The following is a 23,632-nucleotide window of genomic DNA, read 5'->3' on the forward strand; positions in this document are numbered from 1 at the left end:
TGTCATAGACACATTCGACATAGAGCAGGTATTTATTCCGTGACGTGATTTATTATGAGCCGTAGACCTTGGAATGCCATCGACTGAGTAAAAAATCTAGACAAAGGAACATTTGCTTTCTCATTCACACTAAAAAGAGAGCACAGATTAAGTTGCTAATGTGATGAACACAGAACAAAACAAATCAATTATTTCTTTAAAATACTTGATTCAGCATAACTTCACGTTGTTTGTCAAGATCTCACGTACAAATACATCTTGACAAACAAAAAAAATGGGTGATAAGGACAGAAAGTTATCATTTTGTCACGTTCTAATAAGAGACTAAATGTATTTAGCTATTTCGCTCTAACAGCAAGAGTCACAATAGGGCTACTTCTACAGGTATTTATTCTGAGGCTCAGAAAACAAATCTGCCAGTGGGGTGCCAACTGCCCACCAAATATAATATTTATGGTATGTTATTGGTCTGTGAACCATACGCTTTAGTGCAAAGAGTATACCTAATAATATACATACAGCTTTGGTGCCTTTTGGTGCCAACTACGTGCCAACTGCCAGCGGTGCCAATCATGTGCCAATGGTCTCCACAGATGGTGTCTCCGACCGATTACTGGTCTGTGCCAATCAAAGAGTAATAATCACTACGTGATCACTACTACCACAGACCAGTAAATATCCTACGTTTTATGAAAAAATGTAAAAACAGCACATCAATATTTTTTAATTTGTAAGTGATTTGTAACCAAACAAGAGAAGAAGTTTGAATTATAATTAATTACCTTTGATATTAATTTATAATATTGCTATTACATTGAATCATTCCATAAACGCCATTCAACAATTATTATTTAGGAACCGCATGAAGTAAATTATTATAGTTCCTTCGCTGTTCTTCAAAAAAGTTGAACAAGTCGTCCGTCGCCGAGTGATCTTAGGCTTATATTTTAATTCCAATTTAAAAAGAAGATATGGCTACACGAAAAAGAAGTGGTTCTGGTTCCAAAAGACATTTAAAAGAGAAGGTGGTGCAGATATATGAGTCCTTTTTTCGTGGCGAAGATCTAACAAGTGATAATCCTACATTTTGGGACGAGTTCTTCCTCTTAAAGCCGAAAATTCCCCAGCTGGAAGCAGAGATACATAAGCTAACAGTGGAACAACTTAATAACTTGAAAGAAAATATCAATTTGTTGGTTATACAATGTATTGATATGTTAGGACAAGAGCACCATATAAGGTATAATTATTTCGACAGATTGATCTGGCAGTATAATTTTTTATATATATAGTGTAGTTTTATATATAGTCTGATATTATGTTGCTGTACTGTTAAATATAAGCGAGTGTGTGGGCTCTCAATCTGTGTCATACCCTCACATAAACTGTTAGTTATAGCTGTGTTGTAGCCCACTACTATGAAGTAGAAGTGGAGGTTTTACTTTCAATACCTACTTGAAGCAAATACCTACTTATCGCTATCCACTTCGTCTAACAAATTAGAGAGGCAAATAGTTTGACTTTCTGTGATATCTTCAATACAGTTGAGACAGTTTTGTAAATTTATGTGAAAAAAATCTACTGTATACTACTGAAGCACTGTGCTGAAATGTGTTAAACAGAAATAGTTTACAGGTTGGTGTATGCCCTTCAAACATTTAGTGCAATATTGACTACAATGTACCAAAGAGCTGGGCAAGACCCCAGCATTAATATAAAGTCTATATTACTAGGAACAGACAATGCAAATGTTAAGATGCAAAAACTTTTAGAACACTGTAGCACTGTACTATCAGGTATGTTCAATTTTCAAATTAAAATAATTAATAGTAAAAACCAGTCAAGTGCGAGTCCGACTTGCGCACCGACGGTTGCATACTACAGAAGAAGTAAAGCAGTAAGAATCACTTTAGTTTCACTTTCACATCTGTTTAAGAAAATACAGGTAAAGCCCTTTCATAATATAATACCCCACTTGATATAGTTATCTTACTTTGAAAAGTGAAAATACTAATTATTAGTTCATGAACACATTTTCTTTTGTGATGTAACCACAAATTCACGGTTTTCGGATTTTTCCCATACTTGTGCTATAAGACCTACCTACCAAATTTCATGATTCTAGGTCAATGGGAAGTACCCTATAGGCTTTCTTGACAGACACAACAGACAGACAGACAAAAAAGTAATCCTGTAAAGGTTCCTTTTTTCCATTTGAGGTACAGAACCCTAAAAATTGAAAATAGTGAAAGTTGGTTAAGATTATATTTTTAAATGAGCACAAAAAAAGCAACAATGGGGCCGATTTTCTTGTACACAATCTCCAAACTAAACTAAATTAACAGGTCTAAATCTAGTGCTATCCTTTTCCGCAAGCAACATTACGAAAGGGATAGCAATAGATTTTGCCATGTCATTTTAGTTTTGTTTAGAGATTGTGTAAAACGGAATTAGCCACATTATCTTAAGTGTTTTAGTAGTATGTAAATCCTAATACACTCAAGCTGAGAGGTCTAAGAGCCACTGCTATCTGCAGAGAACATTGTGAAATTATGCCAGGTGGCTAGATAAAATTCATTTGTATATAATATCTGAATTCATTGATGCCATTTTTTAGTAAACTAGATCATGCCCAGTAAGTTTAGGTTTTTAAAAAAATTACTTGGAAACTCTTTGAATTCCCAGGTCATATATTAGTCTTCAGGGTGCAAGCTAACTCTGTACCAAATAGATGATGACTTCTTTGGTGTTAATTAAGGTTTTTAAAAATCCCATAAAAGAACTCTTTAATTTTCTGGGACTACAAGTAAAAGACGCCGTGGGTGATGTTCCTTAAAGTTACTACACAGATCATCATCATGGCTGAGTCATCGCCGGCTCACTACAGAGCACGGGTTTCCTCTCAGAGTGAGAAGGGTTTTGGCCATAGTCTACAACGCTGGCCATTTGCAGATTGGTAGACTTCACACACCTTTGAGAACATTATGGAGAACTCTCAGGCATGCAGGTTTCCTCACGACGTTTTCCTTCACTGTTAAAGCAAGTGATATTTAATTAATTAAAACGCACATAACTCTGAAAAGTTAGACATGCATACCCGGGATCAAACCTCCAACCTCCGATTAGAAGGCGCACATCCTAACCAGTAGGCTAGCATAGCACACTACACAGATACATATTTTTTTTTTTAATAGAGATAACGAGCAGGCGGGTCACCTCATGTTAAGTGATTGCAATCGCCCATGAACATTTGCAGCACCAGAGGAACCGCCGATGCGTGCCGCCTTGCCACTTGACATGCTGGCCTTTAAAGAATTTGTTGGTCCGCCCCTTGAATAACCCCATGTTGTAATCTAAAGGGAACACCGCCGAAAAGAGTTGATTCCACAGTTCGCATGTGCATGGAAAAAAGGATCTGGCACAACGGGTGGTCGAAGTGCTCCAAAAACTCAGGTGATACACACAATTTTACATTTATAATTATTTTAGGGGATGTGCCCGATAGTCTGAAGTCAATGGTTTTGAAGTTGCTGTTAATAATTGCAACGGGCATAGATAATATTGATGAGAACCCACTGGTTGAGTATCTGATGCTACATTCACTGTTCGAGCCACTAATCCAGTTGCTGTGCACTTCTACTGAGAGACAACAACATGGTATGGATTTATGTATTCTTTTCCTTAGCTTAACTTACAGTCCGAAAAGGCTTTCTTGGCATTTAAATGACATTGACAGGGGGGCGCTGTTGGAAAACAAAGGCTTAGAATATTCAAACAAGAACAAAGGGGACACCAGAGACATGCTGGGGACACTTGACGGCAACGTTAGTTCCGATTTTCGCCACGCGCCAAGATAGCCTTGTCGCACTGTAACAAAAGAACATAGGCGTGGGATTACCTGAATGTTTTAGGAAGTGTCTAGAAATGTGACCTATGCAAAACTTAGAAATTTAATTAGTTAGTTTTTTATACGAAATTAGTTTGTAAGACTTTATCGTAGATTAAATTATTAAATTAATAAATTATTATTTGATTAAATTCATATCTGGTGTTGGTTATAATGACAAAACATTACCAGAGTTGCCACTCTAGAAAAAGTCACCTTTAAAATAGGTATTTCGTTATTATTAAGTAATAAATAAAACTGTTTATAAATGAATGCTTACAAACTATATTTATTATTGTGCTAACTATTACCCGCAGCTTCGCCCCCACGTGGCTCAAGGAAAGAATAATTATTGAGGGTTTGTTGTTGTTGTTAGCTTGTATTGAGGGTGGGTTGTTTCTAGAAGAAAGAGGTAGTTACCAACTATCCGTAATGAATAGGGATCTTGGTTCCATTGTCAAATCGGAACTGTTTACGTGCATAACAACTAAACTATAATCACAGACTAGTACATCATGCTAAATACTGAAAAAGATCTTTTATAGACAATGCTAATGCCAATGGCATGTAAAGGACCATTGTTTAGTAGGTAAGTATCTTAGCTGTGCTCGTTTGCTACTCTTTGTGCGCATGCGCGTGATTCGTGCATTTGCAGTTGCAAATGTCACTTGTCAGAGTCTCTGACTCACGAGTTGGGAACACAACTCTTAAGTGTTTTTACTTGATAATATTAATGCATCAATCTTGCATATACTACCAACCAAAGAGTATGTAACCACTACGTTACTTTCATAATCTCAAAATATAAAAATATTAATATCTTTTTTTTGGTGGATCCTGAAATGAAAAATCTTGGTGATTATATTTAAGTAATGGACCCCCTGTGGTATTAATATTTTGTCCTACATAGACGCATTCAAGGTAAAATTTAGTTTGAAGCTCGCCTTTGTTCTTTTAGTGTACGCTACGGCTCGCGACTGGCAGCTAAAGTCACTTGGTTTGACAGTTCTAAATTAAATAATTTAAGACTGTCAAACTGTATCCGTCCTTTTCATATTACATTGGTAGGAAGAGGATACCAATACTCTAAAATTAAGTTGTGGTTAGAATCAGTACCATTGTCTGCAAAACAAGTGGTCCAATCTGAAATTGAATATCTGCTAATTAATACAGGGTTACAGGAAAAGAGGACACGATCCCGTTAGGGGGTTATAGTACAGGACATTAGCTATCAAACGACCCCTAAAGTGCTTATGCGAAAGTGTATCGTTTTCGAGTTATTCATTTTTTTAATTTTTTCTTGATAAAGAGGTGTTTGCCGCTTTGAAAATTAATAAAAAAAAGGAACAATGTATTTCATCAGTTTTTTTTTATTTCTTGCTAGTACATATCCTTGTTAATAATAAACAGTTATAAAACAATTTTTTTTTGCAATTTTTTTTATACCAATGGATAGCTAACGAAACGTTGATGTTTTTAAAATAATCCGCAGGATAAGTGCCATAGTAATTTTTACAGAAAATTTGCAAGTTATTCAAAGAATTAAATTTAAAATTGGAAAACTTGTACAGTTTTTTGGGCTGTAATTTTAAATGCTTGAAGATTTTTCTTAAAGAAATAAAAAAAATCTGATGAAATACATTGTTCCTTTTTTATTGATTTTTAAAGTGGCAAACACCCCTTTACCAAGAAAAATTTAAAAAAAATGAATAACTCGAAAACGATACACTTTCGCATAAGCACTTTAGGGGTCGTTTGATAGCTAATGTCCTGTACTATAACCCCTTAACGGGATCGTGTCCTGTTTTCCTGTAACCCTGTATATATCTATATTAAATGCATTTATATATGCCTCGTGTAGCGGTCCAATCTGGACTACTTATTTGGCACACACTATAAGCATTGCATTAAGACATTCTTTATGATTTTTTTACTTCTATTAGCGTTTCATTATAAATTTCCAGTAAGGACATCTTTAACAACTCATTTTTCACACACTATAACTCCTGTCTGCGACAAGTCAAGATGGCAATCGGGGTATGGCGGGGGGATGTCCTCGCCGATTGCCATTTTGACCTGTCACGTAGGTACTATAGTTTAAATCTGGAATCTAGTCTGTAACAAAAACTTATTTAATATGCCTTCTTTGTTCCTATAAATGTTTTTATCATTAATTATTTTCATCAATTAAAAAAAACTTGTTTTCAGATAACAGAAGACTGGACACACTTGTATTTTATTGTGACCTGAATCTTGCTTAAAACTCCTTTCCTTGTTTTAGGTTATGATGTTGTCTTGCTGCTCATGTTCTTAGTGAATTATAAAAAGCAGGAGTCTGCTAATCCTTATGTTGTTAAATTGTCGATACTTGACGATGAGCTGGCGTTAAATGGGTAAGAAATGACTCACCATTAACATATTATTAGTTTTAAATTAACATCAAAAGAGGAGTTTATTACAGAAAGATAAATACTGTTTGTACTTGAGTAAATTAATGTTTCTGATAGCATTATCTATAATGATTTTAACCTTTTTTAACCGACTTCAAAAAAAGGAGGAGGTTATCAATTCGACTGTGTTTTTTTTTTTTTTGTATGTTTGTTACGCGATTACTCCGTCAATTATGAACCGATTTTGATGATTCTTTTTTTGTTTTGTAGGACATACTTCCGAGGTGGTCCCATTTTAATTTGGTAAAGATCTGATGAATATCTTCGGAGATGGAGAACGGAACTCCTCAATCAATAAGAGTAAATTGCTCGCGATCAGTGTAATAGCTTTGTAAACAGTAGGGTTTTAACCAGGCATAGCATATTTTTAACCGACTTGAAAAAAGGAGGAGGTTCTCAATTTGAATGTATGCCTTTTTGTATGTTTGTTACACGATTTCTTCGCCAAATATGAACCGATTTATAATAATTCTTTGAAACAGTAGGTTTTTAACCAGGCATATCATATTTTAGTACGATGGGGCCACTAAAAATTGTGAAATAAATTTTTTTCTAAAAAAATATAAAAACCGACTTCAATTACATTACAGTACATTGTTCCTTTTTTTTATTAATTTTCAAACCGAAACCAACACTAAAAAGTAAAAAATAATTTAATTAATTACCCAATATATTTTGTATACAAGAGTTATTGTAGTTCTATAGTAATATTTTTTAGAGTCGGTGCCAATGTGGAGTCGCAAAACACTATGAAGAGTAGATAGACGGTTCGTGCGGCTAATTGGCACCGGCTCCAAAATATAGTGTTGGTTTTTATTTGAATTATTTTAATGCACATCGACTTTTTTTAAGGCCACTGATATGAAGCATGTTTTATGGCACATTGTTATAAAACGGCGTCGACCGGGTTGTTAGGGCTCACCGCTCAATACGTTGATTCCTATGAATATTTGGCGGATCTAATGGGTACAATTTTTGCAAATATAAAATACTTGTATACTAGGCATGAGATTACAAGGCAAGTCAGGCAGGGCAATTATCTGGCTTGGTTCTGCGAATAAGTTTGGTCCCGTAGCCCAACCACTCGGTGATTCGCAGAAACGGACCACCACCTTATAGCCTATAGACGCCTAATAGCCGGACACCCCCCATCGCCAAGCTTAGGCAGCTTAGCATAAAAATCAGCACACGCCCGTTCGGTACCCTCATTCCGCACATGGTCTTGATTACGTGACTTTTGAGTCCACTAATCACAAGAAAGCATTCTCCCCTATCCCCCGCCAACATTTTACGATTTTGTTTTCATGCAAAACCTTATATATGCGTACTCTTGAGGTTGAATTCTCTGTGTTCACAGAACACCCTGGGGTTTTCCTCGACAAAAAAAAAACCGGCCAAGTGCGAGTCAGGCTCGCGCAATGAGGGTTCCGTACTACAGCCGTATTTTTTCGACATTTTGCACGATAATTCAAAAACTATGATGCATAAAAATAAATAAAAATATGTTTTAGAATTTACAGGTGAAGACTTGATATAGTCACTCACTTCGAAAGTTGAAAATACTAATTATTAGTTCATGACAACAATTTTTTTTTGTGTGATCTAACCCTAAATTCACGGTTTTCAGATTTTCCCCAAATGTCAGCTATAAGATCTACCTACCTGCCAAATTTCATGATTCTAGGTCAACGGGAAGTAACCTGTAGGTTTCTTGACAGACAGACAGACGGACAGACAGACAGACAGACAGACAACCAAGAGATCCTATAAGGGTTCCGTTTTTCCTTTTGAGGTACGGAACCCTTAAAAAAAGGCGGGGCATCTATATATGCTGTTTATTAATAGGTGAATTCATTCAACTTACCCTTACTTGGACACCGCCTCGGCCCTCGATGCTACCTCGCCTGCGCCGCGACTTTTGCGCAAATATATCCTTAGATTTGATTCTTAAGTAGGAAATGTCCGCGCCGCAACAAGGTGTCGTCTCTCAGGACGACTTAAGACAGAGTTAAAATGAGAGCTCGTTTTAACTGAAACTTCTGGACAAAGTCAAAGTATGCACTAAAAATATCCGTTTTAGTGTTTTAAGCGATACGCTTTGCAATGACATGCCATATGTGAGGACTTTTGGCATGGGGACCTAAATGACAAAAACGCACCTCATTGCATGAACAGCGCATACCCATATGAGTGAGCGAGAAAGAACACACACACAGCTTCGCTTCTCTTGGGTATCCCGCGAACCTCACGGCTTTTTATAAGAATTTTTCCAGATATGGCCAAGTAATAACGGCAGCCCTCAACGACTTCGTGATGTCAGCGTTCGGCGGCCTGCAGGCGAGCGGCGGCGGCTGGCTGTCGTCGCTCACCAGCATGGTGGGCGGCATCTTCCTCACCAGCGACGACACGCAGCCCGTCGTCAGGGGGCAGAGACACAGGTGAGTGAGAGGATCACTTAATTATCTGCATCAACCCATCGCCAGTCTGAGAGGCCATATTCTTAAGTCTTATCATGCTGGCCAAGTGCGGATGGTCAAACTTTACACACACACACACACACACCTTTGAGATCATTATGGAGAACTCTCAGGTATGCAGGTTTCTTCACGATGTTTTCCTTCACCGTTAGAAGTATTCAGTCGGTCAATCAGATTTTTGAGATATGACGAGATAATTTTTCACGTCATTTATTGAGAATCTGATTAGTTTGTTAAACATGTCCACCGGTCTTCTACTTTGGTACATACTGCCTTTAGTCTACTAAATATAAGCTAATTATAAAAGCTTGCTTTATTAATTTAAACAAACTTGTTGTCTGCAGCGGTGGTGAAGAGGGTATGCTGTTAGCGTTGTACGAAGCAGCTCACTTGAACCGTAACTTCATGACTACACTAGCTCACTCTTCCTCTGCGGCCGCTTCCTCCGCGCCGCCGTCACCGCCGGCCACCTTACCTCCTCGTCAGGTAAGTTAGGAAAACATACATATAACTTACAGATAAGTTCATGAAAACTTCATGACAATACTAGTCCATCTTCGACCGCGGCAGCTACCAACTTATGGCTACATTAGCCTACTTAAATTTTGAAGGTCTCATGCAGCTTAGCAGACTTCACATACATTTCACTTACAATGCACATAGTCTGAAAGTTAAAGGTGTGTGCCCGGGATCAAACCCTGTATCCGAGCACACGTGCCAGATGCTGACGCGCATTCCAATTCCTTTAACATATTTTGAATAGTTAAATATCTCTAAAATTGGGTAAATAACATATTTTGTATAGTTAGGTATCTATAAAATTGGGTAACTTGTTTCAGAATCCGCCTAACTTAGCTCAAATCCAAGCCTTGGATAATGAGCAGCCAACAAATTTATTAGTCACATTCTTTCAATATTGGTGAGTATATTTTTTTTAGATAAGTACTTTGCTAGAAGTTGTATGAAGGATCAGCTGTATGAAGGGACACTTCAGAGTTGCTGTACGTGTCTACGGGTCTACGGGCACTCCATACTCCATACCATGAACGCCTTCATACGGTTCCTTATGTCGGAACATCCAGTAGTTGAATCACATCAGTTCAAGTTTTAGTTTAAAACAGGCCAAGTGCAAGTCGGACTCAAACAGAAACGGTTTCGTACCCTTGTAAAAAAATATACACTTTTTTTGTGATGTACCAATTCATGGTTTTCGGATTATTCCCTACATTTAGGTATGCTAATGACTGTGCTACCTGCCAAAATTCATGATTTTAGGTCAACAGAAAGTACCCTATAGGTTTTGATTCCCTTAACCGGTCTTGACAGACACATCTCACAGGCAACAAAGTGATCCTTTAAAAGTTTCGTTTTTCTCTGAAGATACAGAACCCAAAAAGCAATTTTTTTTGTCCTTACAGTTCAATAGTAATGGCGGACACGCGGACGGAAACAAGCATCAACAAATGCAGTTTATGTTTTATCACCCTCACATGCATCGTAGAAGAGCAGTTCGCGAACTCCATAATGCACGACCAAAATCTTACTTTTAAGGTAATTTCATGAAAGTAACATTAAGAGCTAGCACACACCACGGCAAATCGTATGTTTTTTTTTCCAAAAAATCTGTGAATTATAGAACTACATAGAAGCGCGCGCACTCAGGAATTTACGTGTCAAGTCTGTAGTTTCAAAGTTACACAGGTCCAAAGATTTGTATGTAAATCTTTTTACAGGTTCAATTGTACAGACTTCCAATGCGCCATAGAAAAATAGTTCCTGAAGAACCACCTTCACAACCTCTAGCTTCAACGCTTATAGGTAAGTTTTATAGAAATATAATATGTAATCCATCAAATAAATCCTAAAATTAAGTAAGCCAAGGTCAAATGTGGTCCAGAAATATACCTGAGCACGCCTACTCCACCCAGTCTTGTCTGTCCTATCTCCAGTATTTTTGCGAAGCCAGAAGCTCGCGAAGGGGGTCTTGAATGAAGTGAGCCTACGAGGCTGAATAGAGCGAAGGGGAGAGGTGGCAAATGCGGATCACGAACTGGTTATATTAAACAGTATTTCAAATTTTAATGGATGACCCCTTTCTAGATCTTCTAGTCGAGTTCATGATGTGCCATCTACTAAAGAAGTTCCCGGGCGAGCTGTACGAGCTGTGCGTGGGCGTGCTTCTGCGACTGCTGAGCTACCAGAAGCGTTGCCGCGTGCGGCTGGCGCGCGACTGGCGCCCGCTGTGGGCCGCGCTCATCGCGCTGCTCAAGTTCCTCGTCACCAACGAGAGCACGCTGCTGAGGAGGCACAACATCTTTGTCATGGCGCAACAGGTTAGAGCTCCTAGTGCGTGCTGCTAAGCCACCAGAAGCGTTGCCGCGTGCGGCTGGCGCGCGACTGGCGCCCGCTGTGGGGGGCCGCGCTCATTGCGCTGCTCAAGTTCCTCGTCACAGCTCAAGTGCTCGCAACTGATTGATCTGACAGACACGCACACAAACGCAATGCGTTTGTATACGACGTGATTACAAGTAAAGTTCACGAGCGCTCGTGAATTGCGAGCAGTATAACATGTTCTTGAATGGATATGTGGTAGTGAGACTGATTTTACATTTTATTTCTGATTATGGATCTGAGTATTTAAAAATGAATTTTGTTTCAGGTTGTGAATATCTTCAATCTGTTCATCACATTCGGCGACACGTTTCTCCCGACGCCCGCGTCCTACGACCAGTTGTACTACGAGCTTATTAGGATGCATCAAGTGTTCGACAATCTGTTTTACATGGGTAAACCATAAGAGTGAAATACTTGAATACGCCACACACTATAATGTTTTCAATTATTTGCTCATATATATAACTTATTTTAGCTTAGCAATCAGATGATTTAGAGAGGCATTTCTACATTCCAAGTTTGTCACTAACATTAGTGACAAACTTAGAATGTAAATACAACAAAATAGAAAGGTGTTTTATTTCTATAAACTTTTTCAAAAATGCTTTTAGTTCATCAAATGAATCTATCAATGTTTTTATTATAATATGTCTCTTATAGGTAAACGCGTCCCATCGTTGGTCACATCATCACTTTCAATCAGGTGTGATTGTGGTCAAGTGTGTGCCCATAATCAATAAAAAGACTAACCACTATCTCAAAGATTTATGAACCGATTTTGATACATTTTTTCACTGTAATTTATATACTTTTCTTTTTATAGCATTACGTTACTCGACGGGCGACGGGGAGTTCAAGGCAGAGGCGTTGCGGCTCGCAAACTGCCTCGTCAACGTGCGTGCGATCATACAGCATTTCTCACCGAAGATCGAGACCTGGCTTGCCTCGCAGAACCTTTCCACGCCCACCGAGGACCAGGTATCTATACTAATATTATAAAGAGCTAACGTTTGTAAGTTTGTTTGTTGGAAGTGTATCTCTGAACTACTGAACCGATTTTGAAAATTCTTTCACCAGTAGAAAGCTACATTATTCCTGAGTGACATCACTACCCATATTATAAATGCGAAAGTGTTTGTTTGTTGGTTTGTCCTTCAATCACGTCACAACGGATCGACGTGATATTTTGCATAGTTAAAGTGGAGAGTGACATAGGCTACTTAATATCCTGGGAAATCAAAGAGTTCCCACAGGATTTTTTAAAACCTAAATTCACGCGTACGAAGTCGCGGGCATCAACTAGTAGCCTATATTTCATTTTAAAAAATTAGAGATATCTGCGAAAATTGTAATAAGCTACCCGTGCGAAGCCGGGGCAAGTCGCTAGTTTTTTAACCGACTTCAAAAAAAGGAGGAGGTTATCAATTCGACTGTATGTTTTTTTTTTGTATGTTTGTTACGCGATTACTCCGTCAATTATGAACCAATTTTGATGATTCTTTTTTTGTTTTGTAGGACATACTTCCGAGGTGGTCCCATTTTAATTTGGTAAAGATCTGATGAATATCTTCGGAGATGGAGAACGGAACTCCTCAATTAATAAGAGTAAATTGCTCGCGATCAGTGTAATAGCTTTGTAAACAGTAGGGTTTTAACCGACTTGAAAAAAGGAGGAGATCTTTTTGTATGTTTGTTACGCGATTTCTTCGCCAAATATGAACTGATTTATAATGATTCTTTGAAACAGTAGGTTTTTAACCAGGCATATCATATTTTAGTACCATATGGGGCCACTAAAAATTGTGAAATAAAAAAATTCAAAAAAAATAAAAACCGACTTCAATAACCACTAAAAAGTAAAAAATAATTTAATTTATTACCCAATGCCAATGTGGAGTCGCAAAACACTATGAAGAGTAGATAGACGGTTCGTGCGGCTAATTGGCACCGGCTCCAAAAAATATTAGAATAGAATAGAATAGAATAGAATAGAATGTTTTTTTATTCATGTAAACTTTTTAAAAGTGCTTATGAATAGTCAGGTTTAATTTACCACTGGTTCGGAATGCCGTTCCTACCGAGATGCCTTTATTACTATAGAACTACTATAACTCTTGTATACATAATATATTGGGTAATAAATTAAATTATTTTTTACTTTTTAGTGTTGGTGGTTATTAATATTTATATACAGCGACCATTAATAAACAGCGACACAAAAGTAGTGGCTTTAAACTTAAATATCACTATATCATAAATGCGAAAGTGTGTTCGTTTGTTGGTTTGTCCTTCAATTACGTAGTAACGGGGCTATAGATCGGCATGATTTTTTGTATGGTTATAGTTAAAGATCTGGTGTGACGCTAATTTTTTATCCCGGCAAATAAAAGAGTTCCCATGGGATTATTAGACAAATCCACGCGAACGAAGTTGCGGGCATCAGCTAGTTGACAATTAATCTGTAACATGTGAAGAGGTATTTTCTAGGCTAGCGCGCTCCATCTTAAGCTGCATCATCACTTGCCAGCATGTCTGATGGCATCCAAGTGCTAATCTATAAATTAAAAAATACACAGATACTAGAAGTGGTCCGCAAGAACTACGACAGCCTGATCCTCAAGCTGCAGGAAGGGCTGGAGGCGTACGAGCGCTACGCGGAGCGCGCGCACCGGCCGCTGCTGGCGCGGTTGGCGCGCGCGGCCGCGGGCTCCGCGCGCCTGCGCTCCGACGCCGCGGCGCTGCGCGACCATTCCGCCGCCCTGCTCAGCCACTACACCACTATCGCGTAAACACTCTGCTATTGTGACTAATAATTCTGTTCTAGTTGTACTAATTCTATTTTTCATAGCGGGGATTATGAAAAGCATAGCAATATATTATAGTCCGTAAAAAATGACTCCTCACGCGCCATTTTAACTTTTTGTGTCAAATTTCATGTCAAAAATACGATTTTAGTCTTTATTTTTACTTTTGGCATGACAGTTGACCCTTAGAGTTAAAATGGCGCATGAGGAGTCATTTTTTACGCATTATCTTTAGGGCCAGTTTCACAACTGCCAGATAAACTTCTACAACGGATAATGCAAATGCATTTACATGATAGAAATACATTTATTTGTTGATAACACATGGTTAACACAATATAAACATTTACAAAGATCATGCCTTAAAATGTAGCAGTGTTGGGCCAACAAAAAGGCCCGAATTCAGCTAAATGTTGTGGATACACAATGTAACCACAACACTGTTATTCTGTTCGAGCCCAAACCAAGGAAGTCCTGGTCTTTAGTATCTATAGAAAGCTATTAAAATTAAACAAAAAATAAAGCAATAAAATCAATTGAAATTTCTGTTCTTTAACTATTTTGTCAAATTTATTTGTTAGATAGTTTTATCCAGAGATTGTGAAACAGGCCCTTAGACGTGTTAATTCAGACAGGCCACTGAAATAGACATATACAAGTACGCTGGAAAACGTGTACCATACAAAAGCACAGTTATTTTTTGTGCCGGTCCGAGTGTACCGGAAATTGAAACCTTGTGACATATGGTTTTCGCTTTGACTATGTTGGCAGATTTCTCATCACTAATATTTAGTTCGGAGTACGCTCACATGACGCTGACTGCTGCTATCAGCGCCAAAATGGCGAAAATCAATTAAAAGTACTTCAAAACCAGATTGGCAATAGCAAGTCCAGCGTACTTGTATTAATAGTCAGTGAGACAGGTCGGGGTTTCTGTCAAGAAATTCTCGGTAACAGTACGCCTTTACATTGTATCCTATTTTATTGAATTACATAAATATATATTTTTCAAATGAATATGGAATCCCATCAAAAACATTAAAATGTAAGAAAATATATGTGCCAAGCCGCGCAATTCAGCCTCTCTAGCTATAAACACTTGTAAAGTTAGGTTCATTGCACTTTTGGAAAACTGAAATTTCATACTTCATACCTTTGTTCAAGAACATACAGGGAGCTGTGAATTGCTTCGACAAAAGGATGGTACGGCCGTGCCATACCCGTATTGTTTGTTCGTTCGACTTGGCCGAGGTACTGTTATGCCCTCATATCTATTGAGTAAAATCCAAAAAGCCATAGAATTGTAAGTTTGTTTTACTTGATAATGCCCGCGACATCGTCCTCGTGGATTTAAAAAATCCCGTGTTAAGTTTTTAAAAAATCCCGTGAGAACTCTTTGATTTTCTGGGATGAAAAGTAGCCTATGGCCTTCCCCGGGATGTAAGCTATCTCTGTACCAAATTTAGTCAAAATCGGTTAAACGGATGAGCCGTGATAAGCTAGCAGACAGACAGACACACTTTCGCATTTATAATATTAGTATGGATAGTATGGATGTACATATTAGAAATGTTATTTAGATGCAATAAATATCATATCAAATGATTATGACCCAGTTTATGAAAACATGTATAATAAATAATTATAATTTGGCTTTTACCCAATCATAGAGCTATTTGAATAGTGCGAAGTAGAAATAATTGTTTTGAAAACAAAGTAAGATAGGTGTGCAGATTTATATAGATAAACAGAGGCTTTGCAACTCTTTTTAATGATAATTTATATTCCTATTGTAATATTTATGAATAAATCTATTTTATATTAGTTACCTATGTCAGTGTATAAATAAATCTATCAAATAGAATTGGAATATAGTGGTGTATAGTAAAATGACAAATTTTTCAATAGTCATTCAATCTAACTGAGGTGCATTCAATAATTTATATAGGTATTTGGCAATTGGGATACCGGCCCTAAGTCATATAATATAGTTGGACTAAGAACTAGCGCGTGCCAGACCTTCGTTATTTTATAAAAGCTGAAAGTTTCTCTGCATATTGTCCCCAACACTGGCAGGAACGTTTGTTTGGAATTTGAATCATGGTGGCTTTGGGAGATAACAGGCAATAAAGGTGTAAAAAATCTTACGTCAAAGTACCTATAAAGTAAATTTTTCACATTTTCTTCAGAATAGTATTAGAAATCACGTCATGGATATATGGAATCACGCCTTAAATTTTAAGGGTGTCTGGCAAGGGGTTGCCACGACACAAGTGACTGGCAATGCAGTGTTAACTAGTGCAGGGGTTGCCCATTCATACATCTACTAGACCTAGGTCTACTTAATTATTACTTGTTTTTTATCTGTATTATAAGTATTTTTTTTGTGTTCCTTATACGTAATTTAACATGTAATAATATCCAATAAATTTAATTTAATTTAATGCATGACGTGATTTCTAATTCCAAAGAAAATATAAAAAAATTACTTTATACTTTGACGTAAGATTTTTTACACCTTTATTACCTGTTATCTCCCAAAGCCACCATTATTCAAACAAACATCCAAACAAATGTTACTCTCAGTGTTGGGGACAATACGCAGAGAAACTTTCAGCTTTTATAAAATAACGAAGGTCTGGCACACGCTGCCTCTCTCTCTAAGTGTACCTAATGTAATTTGAAGTTGGGTTACTTATTATTATTATTTAACAAATATATTTTTTATATTAAATAAAAGACTGAATGTATATAAGTATTTTATTTTATGAATTGATTAAATAACAATTATATAATGTATAATAAATGCATTTTTACTTTAATTATAATAAAATACTAGACTATAGACTAGATCAGGTTTGCTTTTCGATAGCTCTTTGGTATAGGTATTACTATCACAATTATTATTATAAATCAAAAATACTATTAATACTCGATCTGATGTTCGACAGTGCCGATAGATAAGTCGAATGAAACTGGTAGCCAAACAAATGTATCTTCGATTCGTAGTTTTGGCCACAGCTCAGGCTCTAAGGTCGGCTGTAGTTGGATAAAGATCGATCTGCGTTAGTAGTCAAGAGCTTAGACAACGGACTATCTTCCGCGGAGGACGAAAATAGATCACTTTGGAACTGCATTACATACTGTGCCTTTATATGCACATGATGGATGTACGGCCAAAGTACTTTGTTCTCAGCGGACTATAGCCCCTCGTCTGCACAGGCCCTAAACATGATTATAAGCAAACATTGTAGTTTCAATTATTGAACAGACTTAATTTCAGCAAGGGCTTCCTTAACTAACTGTTCTAGCTCTTGGGGAAGTTCTATTTTGTTCTGACTTCTATCATAACCACTGCCATCTTCGTAGTTTAATTCCACAGATAAATCGTCTTTGCTTTCTGTTAGTTCTTCCTCAGCTATCGAAAGTTATTTTGTTCGTCAAATTCTCGAGAGGTTCCCTATCCGGTTTTTCTTTGCATTCAACAGATTTGACGGAACCAGCGTCGAGGAGTTCCTCTATCAACATTTGAGAGGGAAAAGACGGTATACATTTCTCACCGTTACACCAACTCTCTAGTGTTTTTTTCCAGTTCCGTTATTCTGCTAGCCAGAATTCTATAACAATTTACAGGCAAAAGTTATTGTTATTGGATATCCAGTACAAAGGATTGGGTGCATGTTCACTGTTCAGGTTAAAGGCCGGACCGCATTACAGCGGCGGCGCTGCGTTAGTGCGGCACAAAGCGTCAAAATATTATTTCAATCATTTCGTCGCGCGTCGCGGCATAGGGAATATTTTGAATGCCGCTGTTTTGCGGTCCTGGCTTTAGTTCTGGGTGAACACGCAGTAACAATTTATAATTATTCGTTATGCAAGACTACAAAGTTATTGACCAAGCAAGCGAGAGACTCGAAGGCACGAGACGCAAATAATTTTGCGGCCGCGCGAAACAGAAATTTTCATTACAATACAGCGAGGAAAATGCTAGATACAGTACCCGTGAGGAAATATTGTACATTGACCTTTAAAAAGAGATAGTGGTTTCACAGAGCATTGTCTCTGTCGTTGAGATCGACAAAACGTCACATCGGTACGAGTGACAGAGACAACGCTCTGTGAAACCACTATCTCTTTTAAAGGTCGATGTACAATATTTCTTGCGGCTATTGTACAAGATAAAGAATGCAAAATTTAAATATAAAATTTTAATCACCATTTAATATTTTTTCCGAGTTAGTGAGATGAAATATAATATATGTATATTAGGATTGGATTTTCCAGCTAAAAACATAAAACTTTTTCTTAAGTTTTATGGTTATAGGTTACTCACTGGTTTGTTTCCTTTGGTGTTGCAGCGCTATTGATTTGTCATTCAAAGCCTCAAATAATCCCAAGCACAAAGATTTCAATTCAGAAGCAGAGTTCCTTTTCAAGCCTGTTTTTGAGTGATATCCAAATATTCACGTACTGAAATAATAGATTCAAATAATACTAGCTCTGAAGCTTGATCAAATAAAAAGGAATAAAAGTATTAGACATTGCCCAGCATGACGTGTTGCACCAACAACAACTGTACAAAATAACTCAAACAGATAAAGATGCATGAATGCATAGAGTACATACACAAAGTAATGTTAATTTTAAAGATTATTACCTTGTTTTTGTGTCATAACATCTGTAAATCCTTTTTTTTAGGTTCCATGTCTCATTTTTGCTTCTATTGTCCAACAACACCTAAGAAAAAAGGTCATATGAAGTCTCTAATTATCAGTTACAAAAGTAAAGCATTACTTTGAAACCTATATTTAGTTTATTTTCGACAAGCTGATGCCTGCGACTTAGTTGGCGTGGCTTCAGTTTTTAAAAATCCCCTAAAAAACTCTAGGATTTTCCGGTATAAAACTAGCTCATGTCCTTTCCTGGGGATAAAACCTAACTCTGTACCAAATTTTGTCAATTTCAGTTAAACAGATCCTCAAAATGATAGACCGATAGACTTTCGCATTTCTAATAGAAGTAGGTATGTGGTGGTTTTTATTACGACAATAATATTCTTTGTGACCCAAGCTGTAAATGCACTGATTGGTTTTGCCTGGTTCCAAGTTCTAAGTAAAAACATAAAATAAACATATTATGTTGCAGTGTGATCGAAGACAACCAACATAGTTTTGTTCAAAGAAAAATTCAAGAAAAAATTACCTTGTACTTTGTCAGAGTTCTTTTCACAATTTCCTTTTCAACTTAAGCTGTTGTTATTCTGTCATGTAGATATTTGTTTTCGGTTAAAACTGCGTCAATATCCCACTATAGGCTTTAGGGTGTCGTTCTCTGTTGTGACTTTGTTCTGTTGGTGAGGATAAAGCTAATTTGATGATTCAAACGTTGGACCTTGTTCTTGTAGTAGTCACGGTCAGATACCAACTCTTCTTGTCATCTAATGTAGCTCTGTAATCCAGTTGAATTTGTTGGTACTGTAACAGTTTCATAAGACCAGTATTATCGTCAACCCATCGCTGGCCCACTACTGTGATGTGGGGGGCTATTCCCATTGAGTCACACCCCCGTGAGTAACAGTGTGACTCAACAGGAATGTTTGGCCTGTTGAGTAACCTGACCCAATGGGATTTTTTACCCATTGAGTCCACCCTACATATTGCGTCAACGGGAACAACCCTTGAGTGGGGTAGTGGATCTTGTGGCAGAATGAAAAGGATTTGACCACAGTCCACCAACTATCAACTGGCTAAGTGCAGATCAGCAACTTCACACACCTTGAGACATTATAGAGGACTCTCCGGCTAATAGATTCCTCACATTGTTTTTCTTACTGTTAAAGCAAGTCATATTAAAATTGCTTAAAAATGGACTTAACTGAAAAGTTAGCTAAGCCTACGTCTTAACCACTAGACTTATCACCGCTTTTATAATCGTCTTAACCACTAGACTTCATCCACCGCTTTTATAATATAATATAAAGTAACAGAAAGGATAGCACTATATTAGCTGTGTCAATTTAGAGATTATGTAGAATAGAAACTAGCCACATCTTCTAATGTACATGTGTAGAGAGACTAATGCTGTGCTGTTGTACTCTAAAGTCTAAACTAACTAAAATGACAGGTCTAAATCTTTCATAATGCATGATGTGCTGTGGCACTAAATTTTAGAGATTTGTATGCTTCAAAATAGCCATTGTATCTGTTGAACAAATTTTAACCACCCTAGATGCAAGATTGCCTACTTTATCTGCACCCTAGATGCAACAGATTCACAACAAAGAAATTTGTATTTGTATTTGAACAGAATCACTACTTTACAGAGAAATATTGGTAACATAAAATGTGTATTTCCATAATTACACACTAATTTGCAGGCAACAGATACCTACTATGTTATAATAATATAATGGACAACCAATGTATACCTTTTCTCTTAACTTTTTCTAATTCATGCACAAGTTGTTCATAATCATTTCTCGATGTTTGACAGTCTTTTATTTCGTTCAATTCTTCATAGTTTTGTCCTCTCTGCAGCTGCTTCCTCGAGCTAAAATATCACCATTTGCCTCGTCCAAATTGCTCCGCAAGATTTCTACCTGAAATAGCCTTGAAATCTTTTACTAAACAGATAGATGTTATTTTTACTTAGCATCTGCTAACTTTTGTGACAATTTTGTGAACATTTAATCAAGAAGCTAACTAATGTTGCACTTTGTTTTGTGGTAATAACAGTTCATAGAATTTATTTTCCATACTTGCCTAAGACAAAACAAGTCATTTGATGAAGTTTTAAGACAATATGATATCTATAGGCATAGCAGTAGCCAGGAATTGAAACCATGCCGAATGCCGATGAAGTTGCAGCATCAATTACTTAATTTGTAGTAGAACATAAAAGCGAGAGTGAAATTTTGATAGGTAAATATATAATTTACAAAAAATAATTTTCCTTCGCCTGAGATTTGGGTGGAGTTTAGACCCCCAAAATCCTCCCCTTGGCATATCAGGCTTTACATTAGCACTGCAATATTAATCTTATTTTGTCTTACATATATGTATAAAAAGGAAAAGCTGACAAACTGACTGAAATTTGACATGTAGATAGCTATTATGACATGGCCATCTGCTAAGAAAGGATTTTTGAAAATTCAATCCCTAAAGAGGTAAACGGGGATTTGAAATTGTATAGTCTTGACAAAGTCGCAGGCATAAGCTAGTGTGTTATAAGAGTGAACTTCATGATGATAGCAGACTTCAATTTATAATAAAATGATAATTTATTATGAAGAGTTGATAAAATTACCTCTAACTTTAGCATGTTATTGTGCTCTTTTGTCCTTGCTAATATTTCACTGCCCGCTTATTGTATTGGTCGTGCAAATTTATCCCAACTGTTTGTATGTTCTTGCAACAATTTTCTTGGCATTTCAATTGCTCAACTAATATTTATATCTATCTCGTTCCATACAGCATTTGTCTAGTTCTTTGTTCATAATGGACAGAGCATCATATTTGACTGTGCAATTTACTTTTGAGAACTGAATTCTAAAACAATAAGCTTAATAAGTATTAGAATAGTCCATGAGCTATCAGTTATCACAAAAAAAAACTTATAGTGATTAATACATAATTATTTTTCCAACAATAGGAAGTGGAGATTTGATAACTGGTTACATATTCAGTCTAACTTAAAGAACAGTACAGAATATAGAAAAACATGGTATTCTATATTAATCATCATCATCATCGCAACCAAATAGACGTCCACTGCTGGACACCAGGTCTCTTGTAGGGGACTTCCACACGCCACGGTCTTGCGCCGCCTGGATCCAGCGGTCTCCTGCGACTCGTCTGTCCACCTGTGGGGTCTTCGAACGCTGCGTCTTCCGGTGCGATGTCGCCATTCTAGCACCTTGGGACCCCAAGTTCTATCGTTGTACGAACTATTTGCCCTGCCCATGGCCACTTTCAGCTTCCAACCGTTGAGCTATGTCGGTTACTCTAGTTCTCCACGAATCTCCTCATTTCTGATTTGGGTCACGTAGAGAAACTCCAAGCATATTAATAGAATTATTCAATTCAATTTTGATTTATGGCATGCAGTTGTAGTAAATGCGTACAATTTGGTTGGATGGATGGGTGAAATGGAAGAGACTTGCCTTATTGGTCAGTGATAGCTGGGAACTTTTAGAGAGTTAGTTTTCATAGCCTGAGCAAGAAACATTTCCTAGGTAACAGGGGTTACCTCTAAACCATTTCCCCCTTAATTCGTTCGAAAGAGAATGAAGTGTACCAAACCTTTAATTGGTTCTAAATTATTATAAACCAATACATGAAAAGTATGTGAGTGTATAAAAGGCGTCATTGCTCCAAAATATCTAAATTACGGGATACACGGGGTGGCATTTCAACCTTGCTAATAAATGATAAACGGACCATGATAAGAAGTTCTTACCTCGAGGACATAATCGTCCAACTGTTGATCTTGAAATTGTACTTTATTTGGTTTAGTAAACATTGTATAATTAATTCAGCACGCTACCTTAGCGCTGCAAATGGATTTATTCAATACACCATTTTTAATAAAATTACACGAAAGTCTTTTGTGAAGAGTAAAATGTCCGGAACAGGGACTACTTTTTGGAACTCAAATCCACTGGAGGCACAAACTGCATACTTGGTATTATCGGAGATAATGTTAAAATTAAATGAATTAAATTTAAATGTTGAGCCGTGAGGTACCTATTTTTATTTCTAAAGATATCACCACACGGTGTAGGTACCTACATTCCTATGTCGATGCCACAGAACACATTTAGTCGATGCCACAGATTTATAGAGGATTGACATTTAATTTTCAGGGTTGCTATATTATTAACGTTGGTCGTTGACGTAGGTACCTCATACGTACCTTAACGAATGTATAGGTACTTACCTGTATAGGTACACTATAGTGCGACAAGGCTATCTTGGCGCGTGGTGAAAATCGGAACTAATGTTGCCGTCAAGTGTGTGTCCCCCTTGTGCTTGTTTGAATATTCTAAGCCTTTGTCGTAGATAGAGTAATAGGTAGATGTAAGTACTGTGTAACCGCGTATGAGATAGCGATAGCACGACGTAACAATGAATACACGACAATTATTACCATTGTTTAGTAGTCAATATTTGTATTAACCGATCAACAATATTTGTATAAAACGTTTTTTGTGAAAACAAGTAAATAACTCATGAGAAATAAAATTACGCCATGAATTCTCAAAGTTTGTTTTGCAACTTCTTGTATTGTATTCTTGAAAAAACCAGTTACACGATAAGGGACAAAAAATAGGTTAGCTGCGTCTCTGTTTATCACATTAGTAACTTTATCTGTGCTCTCTTTTTAGTGCGAATGAGAAAGCAAATGTTCCTGCCTTTATTACTCTATCTACGGCCTTTGTTCTCAAAGAGCGCCCCCCTGTCAATGTCATTCAAGTGCCAAAAGAGCCTTGTCGGGTTTTCTCGGCGGACAGCTCGATGGTGTCTCGTTAGTCTGTGGCATAGTCTTAATTGTCTGTGGTCTCGTTTATATTTGTAGTCTAATGTCAATTTTGTCGAATTTCAATTTCAATTTTTTTTTTTT

At 37.1% G+C, this 23,632-nt stretch overlaps 2 protein-coding genes across 2 annotated transcripts; one reads left to right on the top strand and one right to left on the bottom strand.

Moving 5' to 3' along the window:
• Window positions 1-664: 664 nt before the first annotated feature.
• LOC117986574 (armadillo-like helical domain-containing protein 3) lies at window positions 665-15,554 on the top strand. Its single transcript, XM_034973428.2, has 13 exons — window positions 665-1,240; window positions 1,636-1,796; window positions 3,490-3,657; window positions 6,168-6,279; window positions 8,610-8,774; window positions 9,158-9,299; window positions 9,653-9,732; window positions 10,232-10,364; window positions 10,547-10,631; window positions 10,914-11,146; window positions 11,473-11,599; window positions 12,031-12,185; window positions 13,784-15,554. Exons 1-13 carry the CDS (start codon window positions 972-974, stop codon window positions 13,994-13,996), a joined length of 2,043 nt encoding a protein of 680 aa, XP_034829319.1. The 5' UTR covers window positions 665-971; the 3' UTR covers window positions 13,997-15,554.
• Window positions 15,555-16,757: 1,203 nt separating this feature from the next.
• On the bottom strand, window positions 16,758-22,809 carry LOC117986423 (coiled-coil domain-containing protein 149). The gene is given in 15 exon segments (XM_034973255.2): window positions 16,758-17,487; window positions 17,489-17,596; window positions 17,598-17,628; window positions 18,341-18,464; window positions 18,467-18,481; window positions 18,669-18,705; window positions 18,707-18,748; window positions 19,214-19,443; window positions 19,446-19,487; window positions 20,442-20,558; window positions 20,561-20,609; window positions 21,317-21,370; window positions 21,372-21,527; window positions 21,529-21,558; window positions 22,469-22,809. Coding segments are annotated over 15 exon segments (1,314 nt in total). The 5' UTR covers window positions 22,532-22,809; the 3' UTR covers window positions 16,758-17,271.
• Between the last annotated feature and the right edge of the window lie 823 nt (window positions 22,810-23,632).

The sequence above is a fragment of the Maniola hyperantus genome, chromosome 11 (genome assembly GCF_902806685.2).
Source record: "Maniola hyperantus chromosome 11, iAphHyp1.2, whole genome shotgun sequence".
NCBI classification, from domain to species: domain Eukaryota; kingdom Metazoa; phylum Arthropoda; class Insecta; order Lepidoptera; family Nymphalidae; genus Maniola; species Maniola hyperantus.

Coding starts and splice junctions, on each gene's coding strand:
- LOC117986574 (XM_034973428.2), top strand. CDS start 972: ATGGCTACACGAAAAAGAAGTGGTTCTGGTTCCAAAAGACATTTAAAA. Junction 1,241..1,635: donor GGACAAGAGCACCATATAAG/GTATAATTATTT, acceptor AATAGTTTACAG/GTTGGTGTATGCCCTTCAAA. Junction 9,733..10,231: donor GTCACATTCTTTCAATATTG/GTGAGTATATTT, acceptor TTGTCCTTACAG/TTCAATAGTAATGGCGGACA.